General features: G+C 41.4%; 2 protein-coding genes across 2 annotated transcripts; both read right to left on the bottom strand.

Annotated features, from left to right (window-relative positions):
• Positions 1-4,050: 4,050 nt before the first annotated feature.
• Positions 4,051-9,221, bottom strand: LOC143825158 (vomeronasal type-2 receptor 26-like). Its single transcript, XM_077313184.1, has 6 exons — positions 8,947-9,221; positions 7,647-7,938; positions 7,269-7,544; positions 6,234-6,461; positions 5,684-5,810; positions 4,051-4,949 (listed from the first exon to the last, which is right to left on the bottom strand). Exons 1-6 carry the CDS (start codon positions 9,219-9,221, stop codon positions 4,051-4,053), a joined length of 2,097 nt encoding a protein of 698 aa, XP_077169299.1.
• A 3,218-nt stretch (positions 9,222-12,439) lies between these two features.
• Positions 12,440-19,262, bottom strand: LOC143825157 (vomeronasal type-2 receptor 26-like). The gene is made up of 6 exons (XM_077313182.1): positions 18,994-19,262; positions 17,874-18,165; positions 15,739-16,596; positions 15,278-15,505; positions 13,798-13,924; positions 12,440-13,341 (listed from the first exon to the last, which is right to left on the bottom strand). Exons 1-6 carry the CDS (start codon positions 19,260-19,262, stop codon positions 12,440-12,442), a joined length of 2,676 nt encoding a protein of 891 aa, XP_077169297.1.
• Positions 19,263-23,461: the final 4,199 nt, after the last annotated feature.

The raw sequence follows: 23,461 nt of genomic DNA, 5'->3' as shown, positions 1-23,461 counted from the left end.
ACTTCTTTGAAATCTGAGATGTCCACTCTCCATGAACAGCGGGATGTTAATAAGATATCTGACATTAGGTCTCATCACAATAAGACAGAAAAATACCAAAAGTGCACATGAATATATTTCATATGAATTGCCTGAAGATGAGCTCATCTGGCAAGTTTCCAAAGCCAACCAATAAAATAATTATTTCTTAACCATAACGAACAGAGAGAATTGTAATTCTTTGTTGAAAATTTCCCCAAAAATTGAAACTTTCCAAAGACCTGCATGCTTCCTTTGAGAAAGTATTCCCAAGCACCAATTACTTTTATTTCTGTGCAGATAAAATATTTTCTTTTAGATTCCCACCCCTAGTGTGTTTATTGGCTGCAACAAACAAGGTAAACAGACCCAGCTTTCAGCCCATCAAAGTAGGGTGGCTCAAAGGTAGTCATCATAAACTAAACCATTCAAAGATGGGGGCCTGTTGCTGGGGCGAAATGTCCTGACCAGGAAGCACACCAGGACAGAATTCAACTTATAACTGCACATATGGCCAGGAATCTGGGTTTGATTTTTGATGCCTCCCTTTCTATATAGTCTCAGGTCATGAAAACAGCAAAGCTAGCATATTTCCATCTTCACCAGGCTAAGCTACTAGTGCCCCATCTAGCCCTAAGAAACATTACAGTTTAAAGGAAAAAGAGACACAGCATTTAAATGGATAAAAGGAAAAATTGATCTACCAGTTAGAAACAGTGACATCAGTTAAAATCTACAATAATCCCAGCTCATTGATGAAGCAAAGTGATCAAATTAAGTCAAGAAAAGGAAATTGAAATCCTTACCCAGGTTCATCAAGCACCATACGTGATGGGTGTTCTAGGAAAGTTGGCGGGTTATTGAAATAAAGAACTTGAGTTGCAATCCCACCAATAAGAAGGTCCCCTGGCTGATAAAGGTTATGAGGAATCGGAAAGGGGTCATCATATATGGAACAATTAATGGAAGACATCCAACACACTATATGATACGGTAGCAGAAGCAGCAGCATCAGTAGCAGCAGCATCTCAATGACAAATCTTTCTTTCCAGCTGCAGCCAGCTCCTTTCCCATTCACCAAATTATATCACATAAGTTTTGCCACATTATTCCTCATGCAGCTGATGATGTTGTTAGTACTTTGGATTAAAACCTGATACAGAAGAACATGTCTTCCTGAGCTATAATTCATAATTGGTATTCATATTGTCTTATTGTATTGACGAAGCAACTAGACCAATTCATAAATAGAATATAAAAAGTTATTTAAACATTTCGGGTCATTTTATGATTCAAAGGCAAGGAAATTCTATCAAATCAGAGGACATTTGATAAAGGCCTTTATGAAATCTATGACATTACTTAATTTCAAAGAACAACATCTTTATTATGTTGGGTATGGCTTTTTGGTAACAGATTTTTCATTGTTGAGATTCTCCTTAGATCAAATAACTCCACAGAAATAATGGAGTAGTTAGTTGAAGAGAAGGCATATGGTACAGTATTATGCGTAGATTTCCACATACCACCACTTTTGAAAGAGTAGCAAACACCCCAGAAGATAGAGATATAGTTCAACAAGATCTGAATATGCTGGAAAAGCAGGCCAATGAGAACAAGACGCAATTCAGTAAGGATAAGTGCAGAGTCACTGGAAGGAAGGCAGGGCGTGGTTCCTATTGGCAGTAGAGGATAGGACCTGACGTAAGGGAGACGATGTGTAGATGGGTACTGGTGAGATATCAGGGAAGAAAATTCACAGACAGTGCATAAAATTAAATAACAATATAGCAGGGTAGGAGTTGAAAGAAAGGTACCGTAAAATAGAATGGGAGAAGGGAATACAATTGATCACCGGAGCCCTGTTTAATTCTCATGCAGTTGTAATGAAACAGTTATAGGTTTCCACAACTTAAAAGAGGTTTTTGTTATTTATCATGTCTGTGCCTACAGGAAATGTATTGCAAACCAGGAAGTAAACAATCAGTGGGCCAATTTGGGTGGAGATAATTGCTACCCTGCCAATTAACCATGTAGACAGGATAATGTCTTGTCCCCAGAGTTCTAACAAGCAAACTTTTACTTTCTTGTTGCTAAAATGTCAATGAACTCTCTCTCTAGGCAATGCGGATTCCAGCCAAGTAGGTGCCATCTTTCATGATTTCATCCACATAGAAAACTATCCTTGACATTTCCCTGTGACCTCTACTTTGAGATTTTGTTTGTGTATGTAAGAAACCACGCCCTTTTCAACTGGCACTCACCAGACACAGTTACCTTCTTCTAAAGTTCTAGACCTAAGATATAGGAGCTGAAACCAATGCCTTTAATGATTCCCCCAATCAGTCCCTATGTCACACATTTCACATCACAGCATGTTATGTCATGTATGTCAGAGGTTTTGTAACATTTCTCATCCTGCCACTACCTTGGGAATATTAACTCAGGATGGTGTGTGCATCTACAAATTAGCTGCATGGATGGTGGAGTCAACCACAAAATATTAGGGACGACAGTGATAAGATTACCCTGATAAGATTCCATTGGGAATTATATCACTAATAAGGAACACCTTACATGTTCCTTTTTCCTACGATCTCTATAAAAATGCTACAAAATAAGCTCTCTTGGCCCCACTATCTGAAGCATTAGCTTCTTGCACTGGATTCTCTCCCACCGCTTGTACGTGATGACACTACTGCATCTCTAGTCTTTCCTTCCTGCTAGGATCCTTTTCCCTTCTCTTAGTTCCTTACCTTTTATTCTTGACCAGGATCTCTTGTCTTTCTCCATCCTTCCTCTCCAATCAACTCTTATATGTTGTCTGCAACTCAGTGTTGCTGCTTTTTTCAGAGAGTTTAATCCTGAGCTGATGCTTTGCCTTTTCAACACCCTTCCTCTAAAAGGGATTTGTTTCAGCGATTATTTCTAAGAATTTGGACCTGACCTTCCCCTTGTGTTCCACATGTTCATGGAAAAGGGATTGTTCAGCTGTATCATCAGGTACTTGATCTGTGACAGAAGCTCCTTTCTTTTGAATATATAATGGTAGTATAACAATATATGTTTGTAAACAAAAGGCTGGATGTATCATGGGGAACAGCATAGTTGCTGCCATTTCAGCAGTCCCTTGTTCCTCCTTAGTCACCAACTATGAAATTGGCTTATCATAGTTTACCTGGACATACAGATTCATTAATTATGAAGCTTGCTTAATGCGTCAAGATTCAGCATGGCACAGTGGTTAACAACAGTAGCCTCTGATGTGGAGACTGTGGGTTTGATTCCCCACTTCCCCACTTGAAGCTAGCTGGGTGATGTCGGCTAGTCACAGTTCTGTTAAAACTGTTCTCACAGAGCAGTTTTTAGGGTGTTTGTTGCGGGTATTGTAAGGGACAGTTGCTTGTAAATTGATTTGTAATTAATTCAAGTAGAGAAATGAGGGATATAAAAGAAGAATAAGAAAAAGAACAGTTGGATCTGGTATGCTGCTTTCCTCAAGTAAATATTTATAAAAAGAATAGACCCTGTCTCCCAACCAAGATGAACTGCCACTGCTAAAGGCTTGAGCGGAGCAACTTCTGTGCTTAACATTTAATTCTGTTAAAATTAAATACCTAAACCTCCCTTCAATCTACCTGGCCCTATCCCAGGCAGAGAAGCTAGAAGACCTTTCTTTTCCTTTTCAACATTAAATCTATCAAAATTAAATTATACAATTGAGAGCCTGTTGACTGAATTGCTAGAAAAAAGCATTCACTTGGAGGGAATGAGGGAGGAAAAACTTCTCAAATTGTACAAATAACCATTTGAATAAAGGATCCAGAAAAGTAAGTACAGCATGCCAATGTTCTGGACAAGTCTAGAATGTCACAAATCACCTAGCTCGGCACAGATTTTCTAGACGCCTCTTTTGCTGTGAGAAGATATATTGCCACAGAAACAGCATACTTTGAAGAGTCTTGAATTATTCTTTACATTAGTATTAATAAAGCCCAAAATGTGGAATCTAGAATAATAGGGCTGATATCCTCACATGACCCTAATCATCTGTTCGCGAATGTTCATCTCTGGCCTCAGCAAAATGATGTAGCATTTTGGGAAAAAGATGCAACCCAGTAATCCAGCACCAGAAGACAAGATGGAGAAGATCTCCACGGCCACCATGAATTTGCCTTTAGAGCTCAAATAGCTTGGAATGAAGGAGAACCAAACACTGCAAAAGACCAACATGCTGAAAGTGATGAATTTGGCTTCATTAAAACTGCCAGGTAACTTCCTGGCAAGGAAAGCCACTGTGAAGCTGACACTGGCCAGAAAGCCCAGATAGCCAAGGACAGAGTAAAACATGGCAACAGAACCCTCATTACATTCCAGGATAATTGTCTTGGGTTGGGAATGAATATTCATTTGTGGAAATGGGGGATAAATACAGATCCAAAGAGTGCAAATAAGTACTTGAATGAAGGAGCCAGAAAGGACAATAGAATGGGCCAGTTTTTTACCCACCCATCTCCTCATGTGGGACCCTGGTTTGGTAGCCATGAAGGCCAGGACTACAGTGATGGTTTTGGCTAAGACAGTAGATAGAGCCACACAGAAGATGAGGCCAAACGTTGTCTGGCGCAGAAGGCAGGTCACCTTCCCTGGCTCTCCAATAAACAGCAAGGAGCTGAGGAAGCAAAGTAGGAGGGAGAGCAGGAGAATGTAGGTGAGGCTCCGGTTGTTGGCTTTAACAATGGGAGTGTTCTTGTATTTCATGAAAATTCCGAGCACCAAAACTGTGAACAGAGAGAAAGATACAGCCAAGGTAACTAAGATGATCCCTAAAGTATCTTTGTAAGAAAGGTAGGTTGGGAACTTGGGAAGGCATTCACGATGGCCATTGCTGGGATAGTGATCATCTGGACATTTGACACAGGCATCCATATCTGAAGGAATAAAAAAAACGATTTCAGTATTTCAAAGCTATGACCAGTATCTAATAGACAATGATATCAATGAGCTAGAAATTAATTATTTTTCTTTCTTCCTCTTCTTTCACGTCCTTCTCACTATGTAAATGTCAATGGTTTGAAATAATGGTGTAGCTTATGGTTTTAGTAGCTTGTCAGGCATGCAGCCTGACACAATCTATGTTAAAAACAGAAGTGTATTTGTTCTCAGCGGTGGGTACTTTAGGGCCCTGATGTTCTGTATATCCAGGTTTAGAGAAGTTGCTTGCATTCTATATCATATATTGAAGTGCTTTTACCCTTGTCCATATTCCCAGAATCAATAAAGTAAGTGTGTTTTATTCTATGTGACAGAAAGCTGAATTTTCTTATCTCAAAATGGCAGAATAACAGAGCTTATCCAGTTTTTTCTTCCTGTTCTACCAGCCTGACATACAGAAGTGTTAAAAACAGAAGTGTATTTGTTGTCAGCGGTGGGAACTTTAGGGCCATGATATTTTGTATATTCAAGTACAGAGAAGTTCCTAGCATTCTATATTATACAGTGAAGTGCTTTTAGCCCTGTAATTATCCCAAGAATCCAGGAAGTCACAGTGTTTAATTTTATGTCATGGAAAGCTGCATTTTCGTATCTTCAAATGGCAGACTAACATAGCTTTTCCAATTATTTCTGCTTGTTCTACCAGACTGTTTCACAACAGGCCTCTTACCCTTCTGCCCAGAGAACATCCCTTCTGGACAGGGAGTACAATTGTAGCAGCAAAATTTCCTTCCCTCCATTTTTGTCTTGCTGTGGCCAGGCTGGCATGGGTCATTGCAGACTGAAACGGGAAGCACCTGTCCTTAAACAGAAAATTAGTTTAGGACCAAGTTATTGGCTTTTGATAATGGATGGTTTTCCAGAATACTGTTTGGGGGGGTTGAATGATTAATGACTTCAGATAAAAGAAATTAAAATTCTGTAGCAAAAAAAAGGTTCTCTCTGTGCTGTCACCATTGACCTGCGATTTATCAAGCATACGGTGACAGAAATGTGGATATCTAATATACACAGTTAAGAGTTGATAATGATCAAAATCGTCTATTCTATCTTGGCCCAGAAAGCAATTATATATAAGTGAACACAATCACAGAATTATGTAATCCTCCCCCGGATATTGGTCATTTAAATGTTGCTCTTATTTGCACAGGAGGGGGTTGGCTTGCTCACAAAAGGAAAAATCAAATTGAGAAAACCAAATGCTGGTCTCCTTCTCTCACCTGGTTAAAGCTTTTATGCCACACAATCTTATCCTCTGCCAGAGTCAGCTCTTTGCCTGAAGGGGCCTGAGGATCCAGTTGTCCCACTTTTATTCTAGTAAAGGACCCATTTGACAAGATAAGCCAATTGGTCACGTCAAAAACAGAAACTAATTCTCTATCTTCATCAAACTGTATGGTTTCTCCGGCACTATTGTTGAAATAGATTCTCCTTAAAAAATTGTGTAACTAGATGGAAAAAGAATATAAAAGAGAAGAAAGAGTTAAATGCTGAAAAAATTGGATCCAGATTAAGTAAATTTTAGTATTTGAAAAGAAGTCAAATTATACAAACTTATAAACAAAGATAAAGTGATTTGAAAAGACATGAGCTTTTATTATCTTGGGATGGGGGGGACTGTATGTGCAAATTGCGAAATCAGATGAATTCCAGCTATTTTTGATGACCAGTTTGAATAATTGCTGTACCTGCCATGGCTGTATATTCCGAACATCCACCTGCCCACCTTCTACCAATCTGGATTCATGTGTTTGGATCTTGTGCAAAACATGGGCCACAGCATGGACAGCATTGTAGACATTATAGCTGCGGCCAGTCATCTGCATTTCAAACAAAGGGCCAGGAAGGCTCTCCAGTTTCTCCTCCCCACTGCAGGTATCCTTCATATCTACTTGCTTATGTGTCAATGAACAGAAGAAGGCTTGCTCCCAAAAGTTCTGAATGAAACCATCTCCTCCAGTCCAGGAAGGTCTGATGGTCCGCAGGAATTCTTGGAATCCAGGAGGCTGATGAGAATGAACGGTAAAGGACAGGGCACCATGGAGGGTGTCTGTATCTGTAATCCTGTAGAAAGAGAATGACTCAAAGTCCCAGTGTGATGTCACTATCCACACTTTACTCAGAGGAGGCAATAAAAAAAATGGAGCGAGATAAAGAGTCATCCTTAGAACCATCATGGTTGGAGCTTCTCCATGTACAAAAAATACATTGGTTTTTCTGTCCATAAGAACTGGGTACAATTCAAGCTGCTTTACAAGCAGCTCTGAAATATCCTTTAGATAAGTCGTCTTTGGTAATTTGTATGTGAATGCAGAACAAATGCTGTTCTCAGAGAGGAGAGGTACTATTCTCTGCAAAAACTGGTTTCCGTTGTCATCATCCATAGCCAGGAGGCCAATCCAAGTCCACCTAAAATGATGGAGTAACTGTACAACTCCCCTGTACTGATAGGTGTCATCAGGCACCATCTGATATATGAAAGAAAATTGTTGTTTGTCAGCCTTTGTAAGGGAAAAAGACCCATGAGTGAGCTGAAAGAAAAAAGAATAATTTTGTTCATAAGAATGAAATCAGAATATTCCATAATGTGCTAGAATTTTGAACCCTATGTCCCCTCCATGCTTCCTGCTTACCTGAGGAGTCTTGTAGACGTTCAGGATTGAGGCCATATGAGCAGAGGTGTCAGACAAAAGCCCTCCTACGACAGCTATGACTTTCTGCCGGTTATCACATGTGAAGTTAGGGGCCAGCTTCTGCTGTGTAGAAAGTAAGCTGAGGGTGGCCTTAAAAGTCATCCTTCCCAGGCTGTAGCTGTTGAGGATGTAGAGCCCCAGACTGGTGTTTTGTAAGAAGTTGGGATTCTCATTCAGCTCTTTTACAGCAAATGCCAAGGCCAAGATATGCTGGTAGTTTTTTGTGACTGACCTTCAAAAAAATATTTAGGAAAGCAATCAAAATTACATTTAGAATGTTTATCAACTGAACATCCAGTTTATGAATTGGTTTCTTTAGCTATGCCTTTAGCAATTATATATTTGATACTGCTTTGCAATGAAAATTCTGTCTGTAAATGACAGGGATTTTGAAGGGTACAGAGAAGTCTGGAGTTTTTTTCTCTGCCTTTGCTGAGACTCTCATTTTCATGTAAGTTTGATTTCATATGGAATCATTTTCATCTTTTTAGATCGCTATCATGTTTCATATGACTTTATACTTCAAATTTTTTACGTGCTGCATTTCACCACCCCACATTGGGGGCACCTTGCTGGAATATGGCTGCCTGGTGATCAACTGATCACCGAGGCAGGATCCACTTATGCTGTGCCATGCTTAGTTACATTAATAAAATTGTGGCCAGAGCCAGAACTTTATTATAAAAGCAGCAAAGTTTTTACTGGCAATTTTAAATGAAAATACTTTACGATAGATTTTACATCTGGAACTGTTTGAAATTTTCATTTTATGCTTTGCAATTTTATGCCAATAAAGGTACTCTGAATCTGAATCTGTGGCCACGTTATGCCAAAAAGAAAGTTGTTACCAGAGTCCTCTTTTGGACATGGTGAAATACCCCTTACCAGACAGATGTGACTATCTGCTACTTCTAGAGGGAGAAGAGATACAGCAACACATCTTTGGGTCCAAAACAATGAACAGAGGGCAGATGTTCACATGATTTATATATTGGGACAATAGTTATGGATCCACTTAGGAACCCTCTATTGGAGGTGGGTTGCAATTGTTACCTAAAATCACAAAGGATAAAAAGGAAGTGAGAAGATCAATGGAAGTCACTTTGGGTTCCCATGGCAGAGAAAGGTGGGATATACCCAAAACACATTAAATGGAATAGAAAGTCCATCAGTGGTTACTTACTCACCAACTGAACACAATGATCAAATTAAGTCAAAGAAAGAAAACCAAAATCCTTACCCAGGTTCATCAAGCACCATACGTGATGGGTGTTCTAGGAAAGATAGCAGGTTATTGAAGTAAGCAACTTGACTGGCGATCCCACCAATAAGAAGGTCCCCTGGCTGGTAAAAATTGTGAGGAATAGGAAAGGGGTCGTCATATATGGAGCAATTAATGGAAGACGTCCAACACACTATATGGCAGGGCAACACCAGCACTAGCATCAGTAGCAGCAGCATCTTGACGACGAGTCTTCCCTTCCAGCTGATAGCTGCTGCTTTTCTAGCCACCATATTTTATCACACCACTTTTGACGCATCATTCCTCATGTGACTGATGGTTCTTTGGTTTTAAAAAATGACATAGAAGGAAATGTCTTCTTGCTGCCACTCAATGAGAATTATTTGTTCTCCCAGCATATGTAAGAAACAGATCAGCATACAAAAAGAACAGAAATCGATTTTGCTTATTTTATGATGCAAGCATAAGAAAACATACTAGATCAGAGGAGATTTGATCAGAGCTGTTATGAAAACTATTGCATTATATCATTTCAAAGAGCAGCATTTGGATTGCACTGGGTGTAGCTGTTAGCTATTTCACTGTTGATTTTTTATTTAGATTAAAAAAGAAACCAGAAAGGTTGAAGTTATTGGTTGAAGAGAAGAAATACGTTACAATATTATACCTAGAAGTGATTTTAAAAAGAAAAGAAAGAATATATGATGGTAATCGCTGAAGGAAACCTACCATAAAGTAGAAAGTGAATGGGGAACTCAGTTGATCATCTGAGCCCTGTGTCTATCTCTAGAACCAATGCTGAAGAAAATGTCATCATTTCATACCACTTAAATAAAATTCATATTATTCCCCTCGATCGTGCCTGCAGGAATACATTGCAAACTAGGAAGAAACCAATCATTCAGACAATTTGGCAGGAGATAATTGCACACTACTGAGGACTGCTTCGAGGTCCCACACCTGCTACCTTGTAAACTGTGTGAGTTGAAAAGAGAATTTGTTGTGACCAAAGTTCTAACAGGTCAGCAAATTCCCTTGTGGTTCTACAATAGGAAAGAAGTCTTTGGGGAATACAGATTGTGACAAAGTTGGAGGCCTACATCCTTTTCAATCGATAGTAAGCAGACAAACTAATAGACCTATTATGTAGGAGCTGAAATCATTGCAAAACTTGCTACCCAAATCAATCGCTGTTCTGAGAGGTAATTGTTCCGATGACAAGGTCTCCTGGTTGCTAAAACTTGTGCAAAACGGGCAGGTGGTCACTATTTCTGCATGTTTGTGTCTTCTCACACACTGCATGAGGCCATAAGCCAAGCAAAAGCAGTAATATTAGGACCAACTGGAAGACAACATTTCTCTCACAGATCCACATTCCCCCATTTTCTTCAGTGACTTTCGATGTCATAGCATCAGGCAGTCAGCTTTGCATTGAACAGCTGTTCTGTGAGTTGACGGGCATTATGATTTGTGGTATTATGGGATGCGCCTATGTCTTTATATTTCCCACTGTTTCTAGTTCATTTCCATTGATGCCCCTAAGCAAATTTCAATGCCTGTCCTAAAACTCTCAGACTGTTTAAGCACTGGGGGTTTCATGCCAGGTTGCAGGCTGGAGTATGAGTCGTGGCAGGTTGCCCCACCTCTTCCTGCACCCACATGGGGGAGCATTTGGCCCGGTGCACCTCAATTGCCCCAATCTGTGCTCCTGCATGGGAGGTGGGGCAGTGAAGTTCCCAGTGTGTAAATGGTCTCAGAGAGATCAGAGTGACAAAGGACTGTTTGCTCCTGATTTCATCAAACGAGCTTTAGTTCTTACAAAGGGGTCTTATACCCATTTCTTGTTTTGTTCTATATTTCAATTGTGGTGTCTCCTGCCATCCACTGGGGGTTAGCTAGGATGACACTTACAGTGTTAATAATCACAGGGGAGGGACTTATTCTGTGGTGGCACCTGACTCAGGAAAAGACATCTGCTCACAGTTTTGTCCAGAGCTATTGCCACAAGTCTTAGTTGCCACAACTCTTAGTTGAACTTGTGGAATAAGAGGGCATAGAAAATGAATGACTCAAGTTCCCTTCCTAAATGTAGAGCAAGATCCACCTGCAATTACTAGTTTGAAACCAGAACAGGAAAATATGTCCATATCATTGATGAGTCTGTATATTATAAGTTGAGGTACCTGAGGCTGATTCTTGATAGTTTGAAAGAATGAGATTCAAGCAATAGCTCCTCTTTCTAACTTCCACTAAGATATAAGATATTGATATACAGATTAAGCACACACTAAAGTATGCACTGACCTGAATAGAACAGGGTATCCCATTGTCAAATCTCAGAAGCTAAACAAGAATAGCCCTGGTTACTATATGGATCTGAGATCCCTAAGAAATAGGAGGGTTGCGATGCAGAGGCAACCAATGGCAAACCACCTCTGAATGTCTCTTGCCTTGAAAAGCAAACCCTTTTCCCACACAAAAAGAGCAGAGGGTGACATCACAAACAGCGTATGGAGGCCATGGGGACTGCTTGAAAAGAAGAAAGCCTGTTCGAGCCTCCAAAAAACAACCTGTCCACACAAACACAAATGGCAAACATGACACAGTCACAAGCTGGATGGATGCGCACGCGCGTACACACGCAACCACACACCCCTACACTTCCCACCCCCCAAAAATGTCCCTTAAGAAAATGGAGGATGGGGACCCAACTACACGCACAACACAACAAGGAAACAAAATGAACACTAACTAAAAGCACTAAAGAAATGTATGTAATGGCTACACCAATTATTGTGTCATGAACTTTCTTGATCAGTATATAAATATACACATACACACATATAAATGTGTAAATATAAATGTGTAAATATAAATAAATATAAAATATAAATGTGTAAATATACAATATACACATACACACACACACACACACACACATACATACACATACATACTGTTACATCATGGGTACACAAAGACATGAGGAGTGAAGAAATACAAATTAGACTCCATTCTTTTAATTAATCAATATAATTTTATTTTCCTGATTCATGGGAATGGTAGTTTGTTAGTTACAATTGGTAGTTTGTTAGTTACAATTAGAAGACTAAATTGCATAAAAATGTAATGAACTGACCCCTTTGAATTTTCAGTCAATCAATGTTTATTTTATAGTCATTCAGACCAAAATTCACCCCCTTTGGTTTGTTTTTTAAAAATCCCACTTATTTCAGTGCTAATTGCTTCCATCTAAATGTGCAGAAATGTTAGACACAGAGGGTGCCACTCTAAGTACATTTTCCAGAGAATCAGGCCTGTTCTATTTCCACCTGGCTAGTTTTGTTCTCAGACAGAATTATTTTTGAATTAACAGGTACAGAAATGACAATTGTACTCCTATTCAGTTTTAGATCGGGCCTCTTTTACTTTTCTTCACAGACATCTCTACTTATTACCACAAATAGAAAAAAAATCTTCAAACTCTTGCTTAGATTTTCCTCCTTATTAGTTGTTCTTTATTGTTGAGGTCAGGCCTCATGATGATGATGTAACATTTAGGGAAAAAGATGCAACCCAGTAAGCCAGCACTGGAGGATAAGATAGAGAAGATCTCCACAGCCACCATGTATTTCCCTTTAGCACTCCAGTAAGTAGGAACAAAGGAAAACCAAACACTGCAAAAGATCAACATGCTGAAAGTGATGAACTTGCCTTCATTAAAACTGTCAGGCAACTTCCTAGCTAGAAAAGCTACAGTGAAGCTAACAATAGCCAGGAAGCCCATGTAGCCTAGTATACAGTAGAACATTAAGATTGACCCTTCATTACATTTCATTAAGATTTTCCCAGTCAGTGAGTACATGTCCACATCAGGAAATGGAGGAGAAATGCTTTGCCAAATTGTACAGATGCCCACCTGAACAAAAGAGCAGGAAATGACAATACAATTTGCCATGCGTTTCCCCACCCATTTTCTCATCTTGGATCCTGGTTCAGTAGCCATAAACGCCACAACCACGGTGAGAGTTTTGGCCAGAACAGAAGAAATTGCAATGGAAAAAATGATGCCAAAAATTATTTGCTGGAATGCACAGGTCGCATGTTTAGGCTCTCCAATGAAGAGCAAGGTACAGAGAAAGCAAAGCATGAGAGAAAGAAGTAGAATGTAGGTGAGGCTTCGGTTGTTGGCTTTCATGATTGGAGTGTCCTGGTACTTCAGGAAGATTCCCAGAATCACAGCTGTGATCAGAGCAAAGGAAATAGCAAAAAAGACCAAACTGATCCCCAAAGGTTCTTCATAAGAGAGGTAGCTTATCACCTTGGGCATACATTCATTGTGATATAAATTTGTGTAGCAATCTGGTGGACAATTGATGCAAGCATCCATGTCTAGAAAGGAAGATGAAGAATGTTGCGTTATGCAAGAGAGCTGATAAACTAATGTGATGCCCAAAATCAAAGATAACTTTTCTAGAAGCACCATCCACTCAGTCATTTAGACCTCCAGGTTATACAAGAAGAGGCAAGTTACTAACTAAATTAAGGCAATTTATTCTTTAAAGGGTTCACCAGAATTCTGAGAAAAAAAGATAATGAGGAGGGGAACTTGGGAAACCGAGTAAAAAATCTAGTCATGTCTAACCTACATTTTTCAGTATTACATTTCCCTGTTCATGTTCTGGTCATCCATGAGCAATGAGGTTGCTTTTCTTGAGCACATCTGGTGGTCCATGAGCAATGAAGTTGCTTTTCTGGACCATATTTTGTACCATGCCTTATTATTTCACCTATCACTGATATATCATACGTGATACTTTGGATATATGGTAAAATGTTGTCTCCTACCCTTCTTAGCAGAGATCATCCCTTCTGGACACTGAGTACAATCATAGCAGCAAAATGGCTGTCCCTCCTTCTGTTGCTTTCTGTAACCAGGGTAGCAGTTGTCATTGCACACAGAAATGGGCCACACCTATTCAGAAACATCAATAGACACATCGTTGGAAAGAGGAACACCAGCTGGAAGAACAATAGGGTAGTCATGATTTTATGCTTACTAAATTTCTTTTTTAAAATGCCCTAGCTCCTAATGAATTCTTGCCTTATTCTTGCATGATCTGTGTTAGTGGATATACAAAAGGTTTATTGCAACCCTTCCCGACAAATATTAGAACATTGTTTCCATAATTATCTTTGTGGGAGACCTTGGCCATGTTGCTGAGTTCTAATCCCTTTGATGAAGTTATATATGTACTTATGTCAGAACGTTTCCAAGTGGCTGGCTAGAACACAGTTCATGTCCCATCCCCCTCCCCCCTCCCCCCCAGTTTGATCAGGATATTAGTCTCTGTACTCTTTTCCCTCTTCTACATCAAACAAGCACTACACGTCTGCATATATATCTATATATCAAGGAAAGATTACTTTCTGGCTGCCTATGGAGAAGGAATGCGGAATCAAATCTGATTCTCCAGATGAGAAACTGCCGTTCTCAACCACTACACCCAGCTGGCTTAGGGGTCCCTTTCCAGGTTCTCTCTATTAACATATTTCTGTAGACCCCTTTTGCTTTCATTTGTCTTGTAAGTTGTTGCTGCTGAGTCACGCCTACTTCCTAACACTTGGTTTCGACTTCCAAGCAGAGCTTTACTCCTGAGCAGTTTTGAGGTCATATCCAAGTCTCCCATCTGTTCTCTAATGATAATTGTGGATCTGTTTTGACCATCGATCTTCTCAGCAGCAGTGATGCTTCTTTCTTTAGCTCAATAAAGTTAACAAATAATTTGCCCATGTTAGATTTTATGTATTTCTGGCTTTAAAAAGCTAAGACAGTGCAATGATCTAAGGTAGTATATTCCTTCCTGAACCCTATTTGCTCTGGCCCTAATTGTTGGAAGTCCAATTTATAAGTTTGGAGGCAAGATGTTTCACATAGAATTTACCTATGGTTGAGAATGAACTGATGGGATGGTAGTTACCAGGGTACTGTTCTTCCTTTTTTATATATTGGGGTTATGAGAGAATTTAACCATATATCTGGGATTTGTCTTGGTCGGTTGATTATTGTAAACAAATATGTAAGGGGTACAAGCCCATCAATCTGCATAGTGAATAAGCAAATTGGGAGGAATCCCATCTAGGCCAGGTGACTTATGGGGTGATGCTGCTCCTCCTGTGGCAACTTCATTTATTTACTGGGATGATAACAATATATTCAGTAATTCTGCATGTCTTAAAGAGACAAACAGGGGAAAAAACAGACAACAACCCTGAATATTTAATTTCATAGCAATCCTCCTTTTTGTTTTACTATGCAACCAAGTACCTGGTTAAACCATGTGTCCCCATGGATTCTTTCATCTAGTATTGTCAGCCTTTTGCCTGAAGGAGCCTGAGGATCCACTTGTCCCACTTTTACTTTAACAAGAGATTTGTTTGGAAAAATGACCCACTTTGCAACATCAAACCCTCCAATTAGTTGTCCACTTTCATCAAAACGAACTGTGTCTCCAGCACTGTTGTTGAATGCTGTGTTTCTCAGAAAGGGATGGAGCTAAGCTCAAAAAGAAACAAACACACACACATACAAAAACAATGAAGCACTGGAATCATGTATCTGCATTCATTAGGGTGAGCACACTTTAGATCTGGACAAATCTACCCATTTTAAAGTTCAGCAGCAGAAAGCCACTGAGCCCAATTTGTTCCCTATGGTTAACTTGAAGGAGAAATACAGATATTTTAACAAAGAAGAAAAACAGAAATCTGAAAAGGGGGAGAAATTACCTGCCAAGGCTTCAGATTCCAAGGCTTCAGCTGCCTTTCAGGCACAAATGCTCTATATTTGGTGTGAGATTCATACATAGTCTGTAGAGCATGTGCAATAGTGTGGACTGCATTGTAGACACTGTAGCTGTGGCCAGTCATGTCCATTTCAAAGAAAAACCCAGGAAGATTCTCCATCTTCTCTTTCCCAGTACAGGGTTCTATGATATTCTCCCCCTCACCCATGCTGGAAATTTTCAAGTAGCAGTTGAATGCCTGCTCCCAGAAGTCATGAATAAAGCCATCTTCTTTTGCCCAGAAAGGATTTATCATCTGGAGATATCTCTGGAATCCTGGAGGTTCATTTGAGTGAACTGTCAAGGACATGGCACCTTGGAAGGGGTGCATATCCCAGTGTCTTTGGGTCATACTTGATTCAAACTCCCAGTGGGTTGTCCAAATCCACATCTTCCCTATAGATGATTGAAGGCCTGCCATGTGCAAAAAATAGGACAAGTAATACATGGATGGTGGTTGACCATGGACAACAAACACATTGACGTTACTGTTCATGTGACTTGAAAATGTTGCCAAGTTACTTGACAACAGATTGAACATTCTCTCAGTGTAGGTCCATTTGGGCATTTTTTCTATAAAGGAATAGCAGATGCCTCTCTGGAAAAGCACTGGAACTAAATCTTGCAAAAACCTCTCTGCGTTGGCATAATCCACTGTAAAGATCCCAACCCAAGTCCATTGGAAGTGGTGGAGTAAATAGGCAATCCCAAGATACTGATTGGATTCATTGGGCACCATCTGGTACATGGACGAGAACAATGTTTTGTCAGTCAACCCTGACACAAGGGAGCCATAGGTGAGCTGAAAGAATGCACAGGTTCATTTTGCTTTAATGCTATTCAAATGGTGCATGATACATGATTCTATCAAATCACTTGGTAACGTGCTACGTTGTGGCTCACTGTTAATATAACATAAATGTTTCTCCAAAGGTGAATCAAGCATCACAGCTCATGTCAGTAGCATGAGCATCATGTGATGCTCCACTCACTGGTAACATTCTATAGAGGGCTATTGCTTTATGATAACTAGATCTGAGATTAATGTTTGCCAGAGTGAATTATGAGCCATCTGCCGGTTGGTTGCCTTGGTCATCAGGTCTTCTTCCTACAAGGAAGCCCCTTGCTGTCACTTGTTTAATTAAGCTTAATTTTTCTTTATTTATTGTTCATTCCCAGCTTGCATGTAATCTTGGTTGCCCCTCCCTCCTTTTGGGTAATGTAATTTTTTTCTGCTAGTGGGCAATTTATAAAGGTTCAATTTGTCATCTTCTTCAGTATGTATATTACATTTGCATGAGTTTCAATGATTGATGTCATCTTTATATTTCTTCTGATAAAATTCCAACATTTTTGAAGACATCAGCTCCTTTGAGTGAGCACCTCTTTGGCTTGATTCTGCATTGAGGTTCCCTTTCTCCCTGGTTTTGTTTCTATTTTTGGCAGAGTGATTTACACACTAAAATTGTGTTTAAAGCCTTAAACCAGGGGTAGTCAAACTGCGGCCCTCCAGATGTCCATGGACTACAATTCTCATGAGCCCCTGCCAGCATTTGCTGGCAGGGGCTTCTGGGAATTGTAGTCCATGGACATCTGGAGGGCCGCAGTTTGACTATCCCTGCCTTAAACTATGTGGTCAATATGTTAATGGTTAACTTAAGAATCTTCAATCCACTTGAAATATGAGAATTAACATTATATGCTGCAGCTGCTGCTGCTGCTGCTTATCTGTTCAGTCATGTCCGACCCTCGGCGATTCTATAGGAAAGTCTTCACCATGCGCCCCTGTCTCTGACTGCTTCTTTTAATTGGTTCATGGTCATCCCTGTATCAGCTTTGATCGTGTCGAGACAGAAGATGCTTTGGCGACCACGTTTCCTTTTGCCACTGACCATGCCGAGCATTAATGATTTTTCTAGCGAGTTTGATTTCATGATGTGTCCAAAGTAAGTGAGCTTCAGCCGTAATATCTTCCCTTCTAATGACATAGTTGGTCTTCCCCTCCCTAAAACTATCTTGTTGGTAACTTCGGCTTAATGGGAAGTTCATTAAAAAAAAAAAAAAAACCATGCAACCTACCTGTGGAATCTTATAGATGTTTGTTATGGTGACCATACAGAGTGAAATCCAAGAATCAAGTCCCCCAATGATAGCTATCAAGTTGTTCAGAAAGTCACACTTGTAGTTGGTGATCAGCCGATGCTGTGTGGAAAGGAGGTTCAATGAGGCTTTGTAAGTCATCTGGGCACTATGGAAACTGTCGTAGATGTGGAATCCCAAAGTGACATTGGGTAACAGTGTGGGATTTTCATTGATCTCCTTTACAGCGAATGTCAAAGCAAGGATGTGCTGGTAGTTCTTTGGCACCATGCTGCAATGGTCAAAACTCAAAACTACATGACCAAAACAATGCATGGATAGTAAAAAAGAAAACCCAATGTTTATATACCCCCAACTATTTCAATATTCCTTTGTACATTTTTAAATTATATGCTTCTGTGCATCAATAAAATGTGAAGGGAATCTTGAGTACAACTATGTCAAATTACAATTAGGTTTAGTTGCGTACTTTCTTTGTCAGTGATTGCATGCACATTAGAAACATCAGAAGGAGGGGGGAAAAACGATAACATTAACAGTAGGAACACACAGCTGCAGAAAAAAGGGCATACACTATGCTAGATGTTTTGAAAGTCTGAAAAACAGGGGGAAACTAAATAGCATAGAACTCCTAACACCTTGGTTCTGCTTTGTGTGGTATACCCAACTCCCCATGCAATTTGGAGCATGGAAATCCAAGGAAAAGAATTCAAAAGAGGAAAAATTGTGAGCAGTTCCATAAAGACATGAATTTAGATTACAAATGCAGAAAAAATAACATGCTGAATGTATCCATCATTAACGATCCTAACAATTGCAAGCCTAGACCTAAGAACAGTAGTATCATGGGGAAATATCCATTGCTGGAATGGAGTAAATGTGTAACAGTACAACACTAATCAAAGCTACTAATTAATGTAGATAGAAGGAAGTCACTGTGCCTGAGATGGAACTGTGAGTGGCATTAGAATGAACTGTAGCCATTGAGCAATGAATGAAGTTCATTCAGAAGGCTTACTGAAGAAAACTATCCATCAGATTTTATTTGCATGTTAATTGTGTATTCACAATGCATAATGTGACAGGGGAAAGAGCTTACTTGATCAAAACCTCAGACGGGGGTTCACTGAAATTAGTTTCGAGGAGCAGAGCAAAGGCTTGAGAAGATATCTTCCCAATGACGAGGTCTCCTGGTCGATAAAACTCATGCAGAATTGGGGAGGGATCACTTACACAACTTGGACTGGAATAGCTCGCCAGGCTGCGATGAACCAAATGTTTCTTGCATCCGACATGAGGCAGAAGCCCGGACAGCAGCATCAAGAGCATCAACAATTTGAGGTCTGAACTTCCCTTCCAGATATCCATTGCTCTGTTCTCCTCCAGAGAATTTAAATTCCTAACTTTTGCCTGACTACGATCTGCTGAGAATGGAGGCTGAGACTACTGTTTCAGCATGTACTCTTGTAACACCATCTTTTTAAAAACTGGATTGCTGCAGCTATTTCATAGAACTCAATGTTCCTACCAGCTTGGTGTAGTGGCTAAGGATGGTGGCCGCCAATCTGGAGAGCCGGCTTTGATTCCCCACTCCTCCACGTGCAGTCAAGCTCAGGCTAGTCGCAATCCTGTTAAGAGTTATTCTCACATAGCCATTCTGTCAGAGCTCTCTCAGTCCCGCCTCGCTCACAGGGTGTCTGTTGTGGGGAGCAGAAGAGAAGGCAATTGTAAGCTGCTTTGAGACTCCTTTGGATAGTGAAAAGCAGCATATAAGAACCGGCTCTTCTTCTATGAGGAATTTTGGGCCTTTCTATCTCTGCTAGAGAGCATACTTAATTTCGTTTTAGTCATGATCCCAGCATGGAACAACCAGTAGAAGAAATGGATGCAGCTTGTGGTAACTCCTCACAATATGTCTGCTCTAATAAATATCACCGGACAGTCATCTCATTCAAGTACTCAAGTACTGGCAGCAATCAGAGCAACAGAGCGCTGCTGGCGCCTGTCCCTTGGTCTGGGAATGAGAAAAATAGAGCCATCTTATAATCTTTTTCTGAATAAAAAAAATACTTATGGCCCTAATCCATTAGGAAAATTAGAGAGACACTGATAATTACCAGGTTGACAATTAGTTCCCCAAGGACTGACATCATTGTGGCATCAAAACTTAGAAAGGTAGCAGGTGCTGAAGGGCCATGGTCATCCATGATTTCTTTGCCCAGAGCCAAAATAATTTCTAAGACATCAAGATTGCAGAAAAATCGACTCATAGGTCCATAGAAACAAGCATAAGTAGTGAAAAGCCAGTGCTGTAGTTTACAGCCAGAGCTCACATCTCAGTAAGAGAATTTGGGTGTTGGGGTAATCTATTGGCCATCATGCCAACATATGGCACCACTGTCAGTGCAAAATAGGAAGTGACATTATTGAAGAAGAGTTGGTTGTTATACGCTGCTTTTCTCTACCTGAAGGAGTCTCAAAGCGGCTTACAATCGCCTTCCCTTTCCTCTCCCCACCCTGTGAGGGAGGTGAGGCTGAGAGAGCCCTGATATTACTGCTTGTTCAGAACAGCTTTATCAGTGCTTTGACGAGCCCAAGGTTACCCAGCCGGCTGCATGTGGGGGAGCAAGGAATCAAAATTACACCCCTCAAACTTCCAGGGTAGCTCAGGGAGGGTCTTCTTCTCTGACTCCCTTCCAATTTTCAAGATGATTGGACCAAGGGTCAATTGTAATTCACAAACACATTGGGGAAATAAAAATGTCAAGGTTAGTAACTAATGGCAGACACTTTCCCAGTTGTGAAAAGAAGTAAAAGAGACTAGTTGCTTGCCCCATCCATCTCCACCCAAGCATGGAAACATCCCCACAAGTGACAAGCTGTGCTGAGTTCGTTATCTTGTCCTGAGACCAAAGAGTTAGATTCTAAAATATATTACATGCTACTTACATCACATTATTATCACTTTGGCCACCTCATGAGAAGGAAGGACTCCCTGGAGAAGAGCCTAATGCTGGGAGCGATTGAGGGCAAAAGAAGAAGGTGACGACAGAGAATGAGGTGGCTGGATGGAGTCACTGAAGCAATAGGTGCAAACTTAAATGGACTCTGGGGAATGGTAGAGGACAGGAAGGCCTGGAGGATCATTGTCCATGAGGTCGCGATGGGTCGGACATGACTTCGCACCTAACAACAACATATAGAATCAATTACACACGTTTTCTTCCATTGTCCATTTTATTTATCCGAGCTAAATTTCTTAACTCATTGCTGTGTACAAGAGAACTGCATTCAGATTAACAAAAGACTCAGTTTCTTTTGACATCCCAGAACCCTGATATAATTGAACCTGTTGCAAAGTTTTTATATCTTGCCATGAGAAATCATGAATGTATTATGTCCTACCCTAAAGCATGATCTTTGCCTATGTTTTCACTAGCAGTGGATCCTTTTGCACTTTCCCTTCTTAAAATAAAAAAAAACCTAACAACAACAATAGTCACCTTGTCCCAAAGTGGGGACTGTAAGGAGGGTGGATATAAGAACTGATTGAGGTTAACATACTTACTGAGAAAAACCCCAATATGCCTGGTGAGTCCTGGGGACTGCATCGCTTTGAGTGTTGTAATAACTTGCATTTCTGCAGTTTCCCTTTCCAGTCTGTTCTTCAAGTTTCTTTGCAATAAAACAGCTACTTATTGAATGCCCTGGAAGGTTGAAGTATTCCCCTACAGGGTTTTCAGTCCTGTGATCTGATGTCAGACTTGTGTCCATTGATTCTTTGGAAGAGGGTTTGACCTGTTTGCCTTATGTAAAGAACAGAGGGGCCTTGTTGGCATTTAATGGCATAGACAATCTTAGAAGGTGAGCAAGTGAATAAGCTTTTGATGGTGTAGGTCAGTGGTCCCCAACCTGCGGGCCGCGGCCCGGCGCCGGGCCGCAAAGGCCATGGCGCCGGGCCGCGGCTCCCTCTCCCCGCCCCCCCTCCCCGCCGCAGTAAAAAACTTCCCAGGCCGCAAACTTGCGGCCCGGGAAGCTACTTACTGCGGGAGGGCGGGGAGAGGCAATCAGGGCCGGGCCGCGCCCGCGCGGCCCGCGGGTGCGGCCCGATCCACGGGTGCGGCCCGCGGGCGCGGCCGGGCGCGGATCGCGGGCGCGGCCCAATCCGCGGGTGCGGCCGGGCGCGGCTCGCGGGCGCGGCCCGATCCGCGGGTGCGGCCCGTGGGTGCGGCCGGGCGCGGCTCGCGGGCGCGGCCTAAAGCGTGGGCGTGGCCCGCGCTGCCGCGGGCCCTGCGGGCGCGGCCCGATGCCCTGCCGGTCCCCAGCCTAAAAAAGGTTGGGGACCACTGGTGTAGGTGATGTTGTTAGGTCCAGCAACTGTTATTGGAGTGTATGTGGCAGCAAAATTAGCATCTGGGCTTGTAGCAAACTCTAGTACCAGTGTCCATGTTCGAATTAGAGGTTGCATTGTTGTGGGTGAGGAGTTGTTTGAGTGGGGGGTTGTCTGTGTGCAAGAAAAGGTTTCCCCCCAGTACTTGGGAAAGAGAACTGTCATCATCCAGTAGAGGATGTAAGTCACTGAACTGTTTTGAGTTGAGAGCTATATGTAACTGCTCGTTATGGTCTCTTTGGGGCCTGACTTCAAATGGGTTTTCTCTGGGTATCCATCTGGGATTGTTAATCTGTTTCTTGACCTCATTGGAACTCAGTTTGAAGAAAGGATTCCCAAACACCACACAACTCTAGCATGCAGAAAGTATTAGGCTTGATATCATGAAGAGTCTAGCAGCTCACCTGCTGGGAAAGCCACTGTAAGTGATGCAGTTCAATAAAGAGTTAAAAATGGAGAGTGGGCCTTCATTGTATAGTGCAGTGATCCCCTTTTTATCACCGGGGACCAGTCAATCTTTGACAAGTTTACTGAGGCCCGGGGGGGGAGGGGTAGTCCTTTGCCGAGGGACGTTGCCACTGCCACCTGAGCCCCTGGTCCACTTGCTTTCCCGCCGGCGCCCCTGAATTCCTGCCACCCTCTGGGGGGCGCTGCCAGCAGCAGCTGCGCAGTGCCGTACCAAGGGGGAACCCCAGCCATGGCGGCCGCTGGAGAGCACCAAAGATGAGCCAGCAGCAGAGTGGCAGGGCATCCCCCGAGGCAGCAACTGGGGAGGAGGACGAGGAAGAGCCACGACCTAGTACTGACTGATCCATGGACCGGTAGTGGTCTTCAGACCAGGGGTTGAGGACTGCTGGTATAATGCAATGATCTGTTCAGCACTAGATGCAAGTCAGAATTTGGGAATGTGGATGGTGATAGTTGTATCAATAATATAGAAATCACTGTCTTGGACAATTGAGTAAGCTAGAACAATGTAATGACTCCCTCTGTTTGCAACCCTGCTGTTGCCTCATCTTAATTATGGTTTCTGTGATTAGGAAAGTAAATTATTCTTAGCATTTGTTTATGGATGGCAGAGTAACCATCACTGAAGTATCAATTTTTTTAGTCAATCCTGATCAGGACAAATCTAGTAGGGAAAGAGGACAATATAGCATTAGAAGGTCTAATGGCC

The sequence above is a fragment of the Paroedura picta genome, chromosome 16 (assembly GCF_049243985.1).
Source record: "Paroedura picta isolate Pp20150507F chromosome 16, Ppicta_v3.0, whole genome shotgun sequence".
Classification (NCBI taxonomy): Eukaryota; Metazoa; Chordata; class Lepidosauria; order Squamata; family Gekkonidae; genus Paroedura; species Paroedura picta.
The sequence above is the reverse complement of the archived record's forward strand: the minus strand, read 5'-3'. Positions and strand labels throughout refer to the sequence as shown.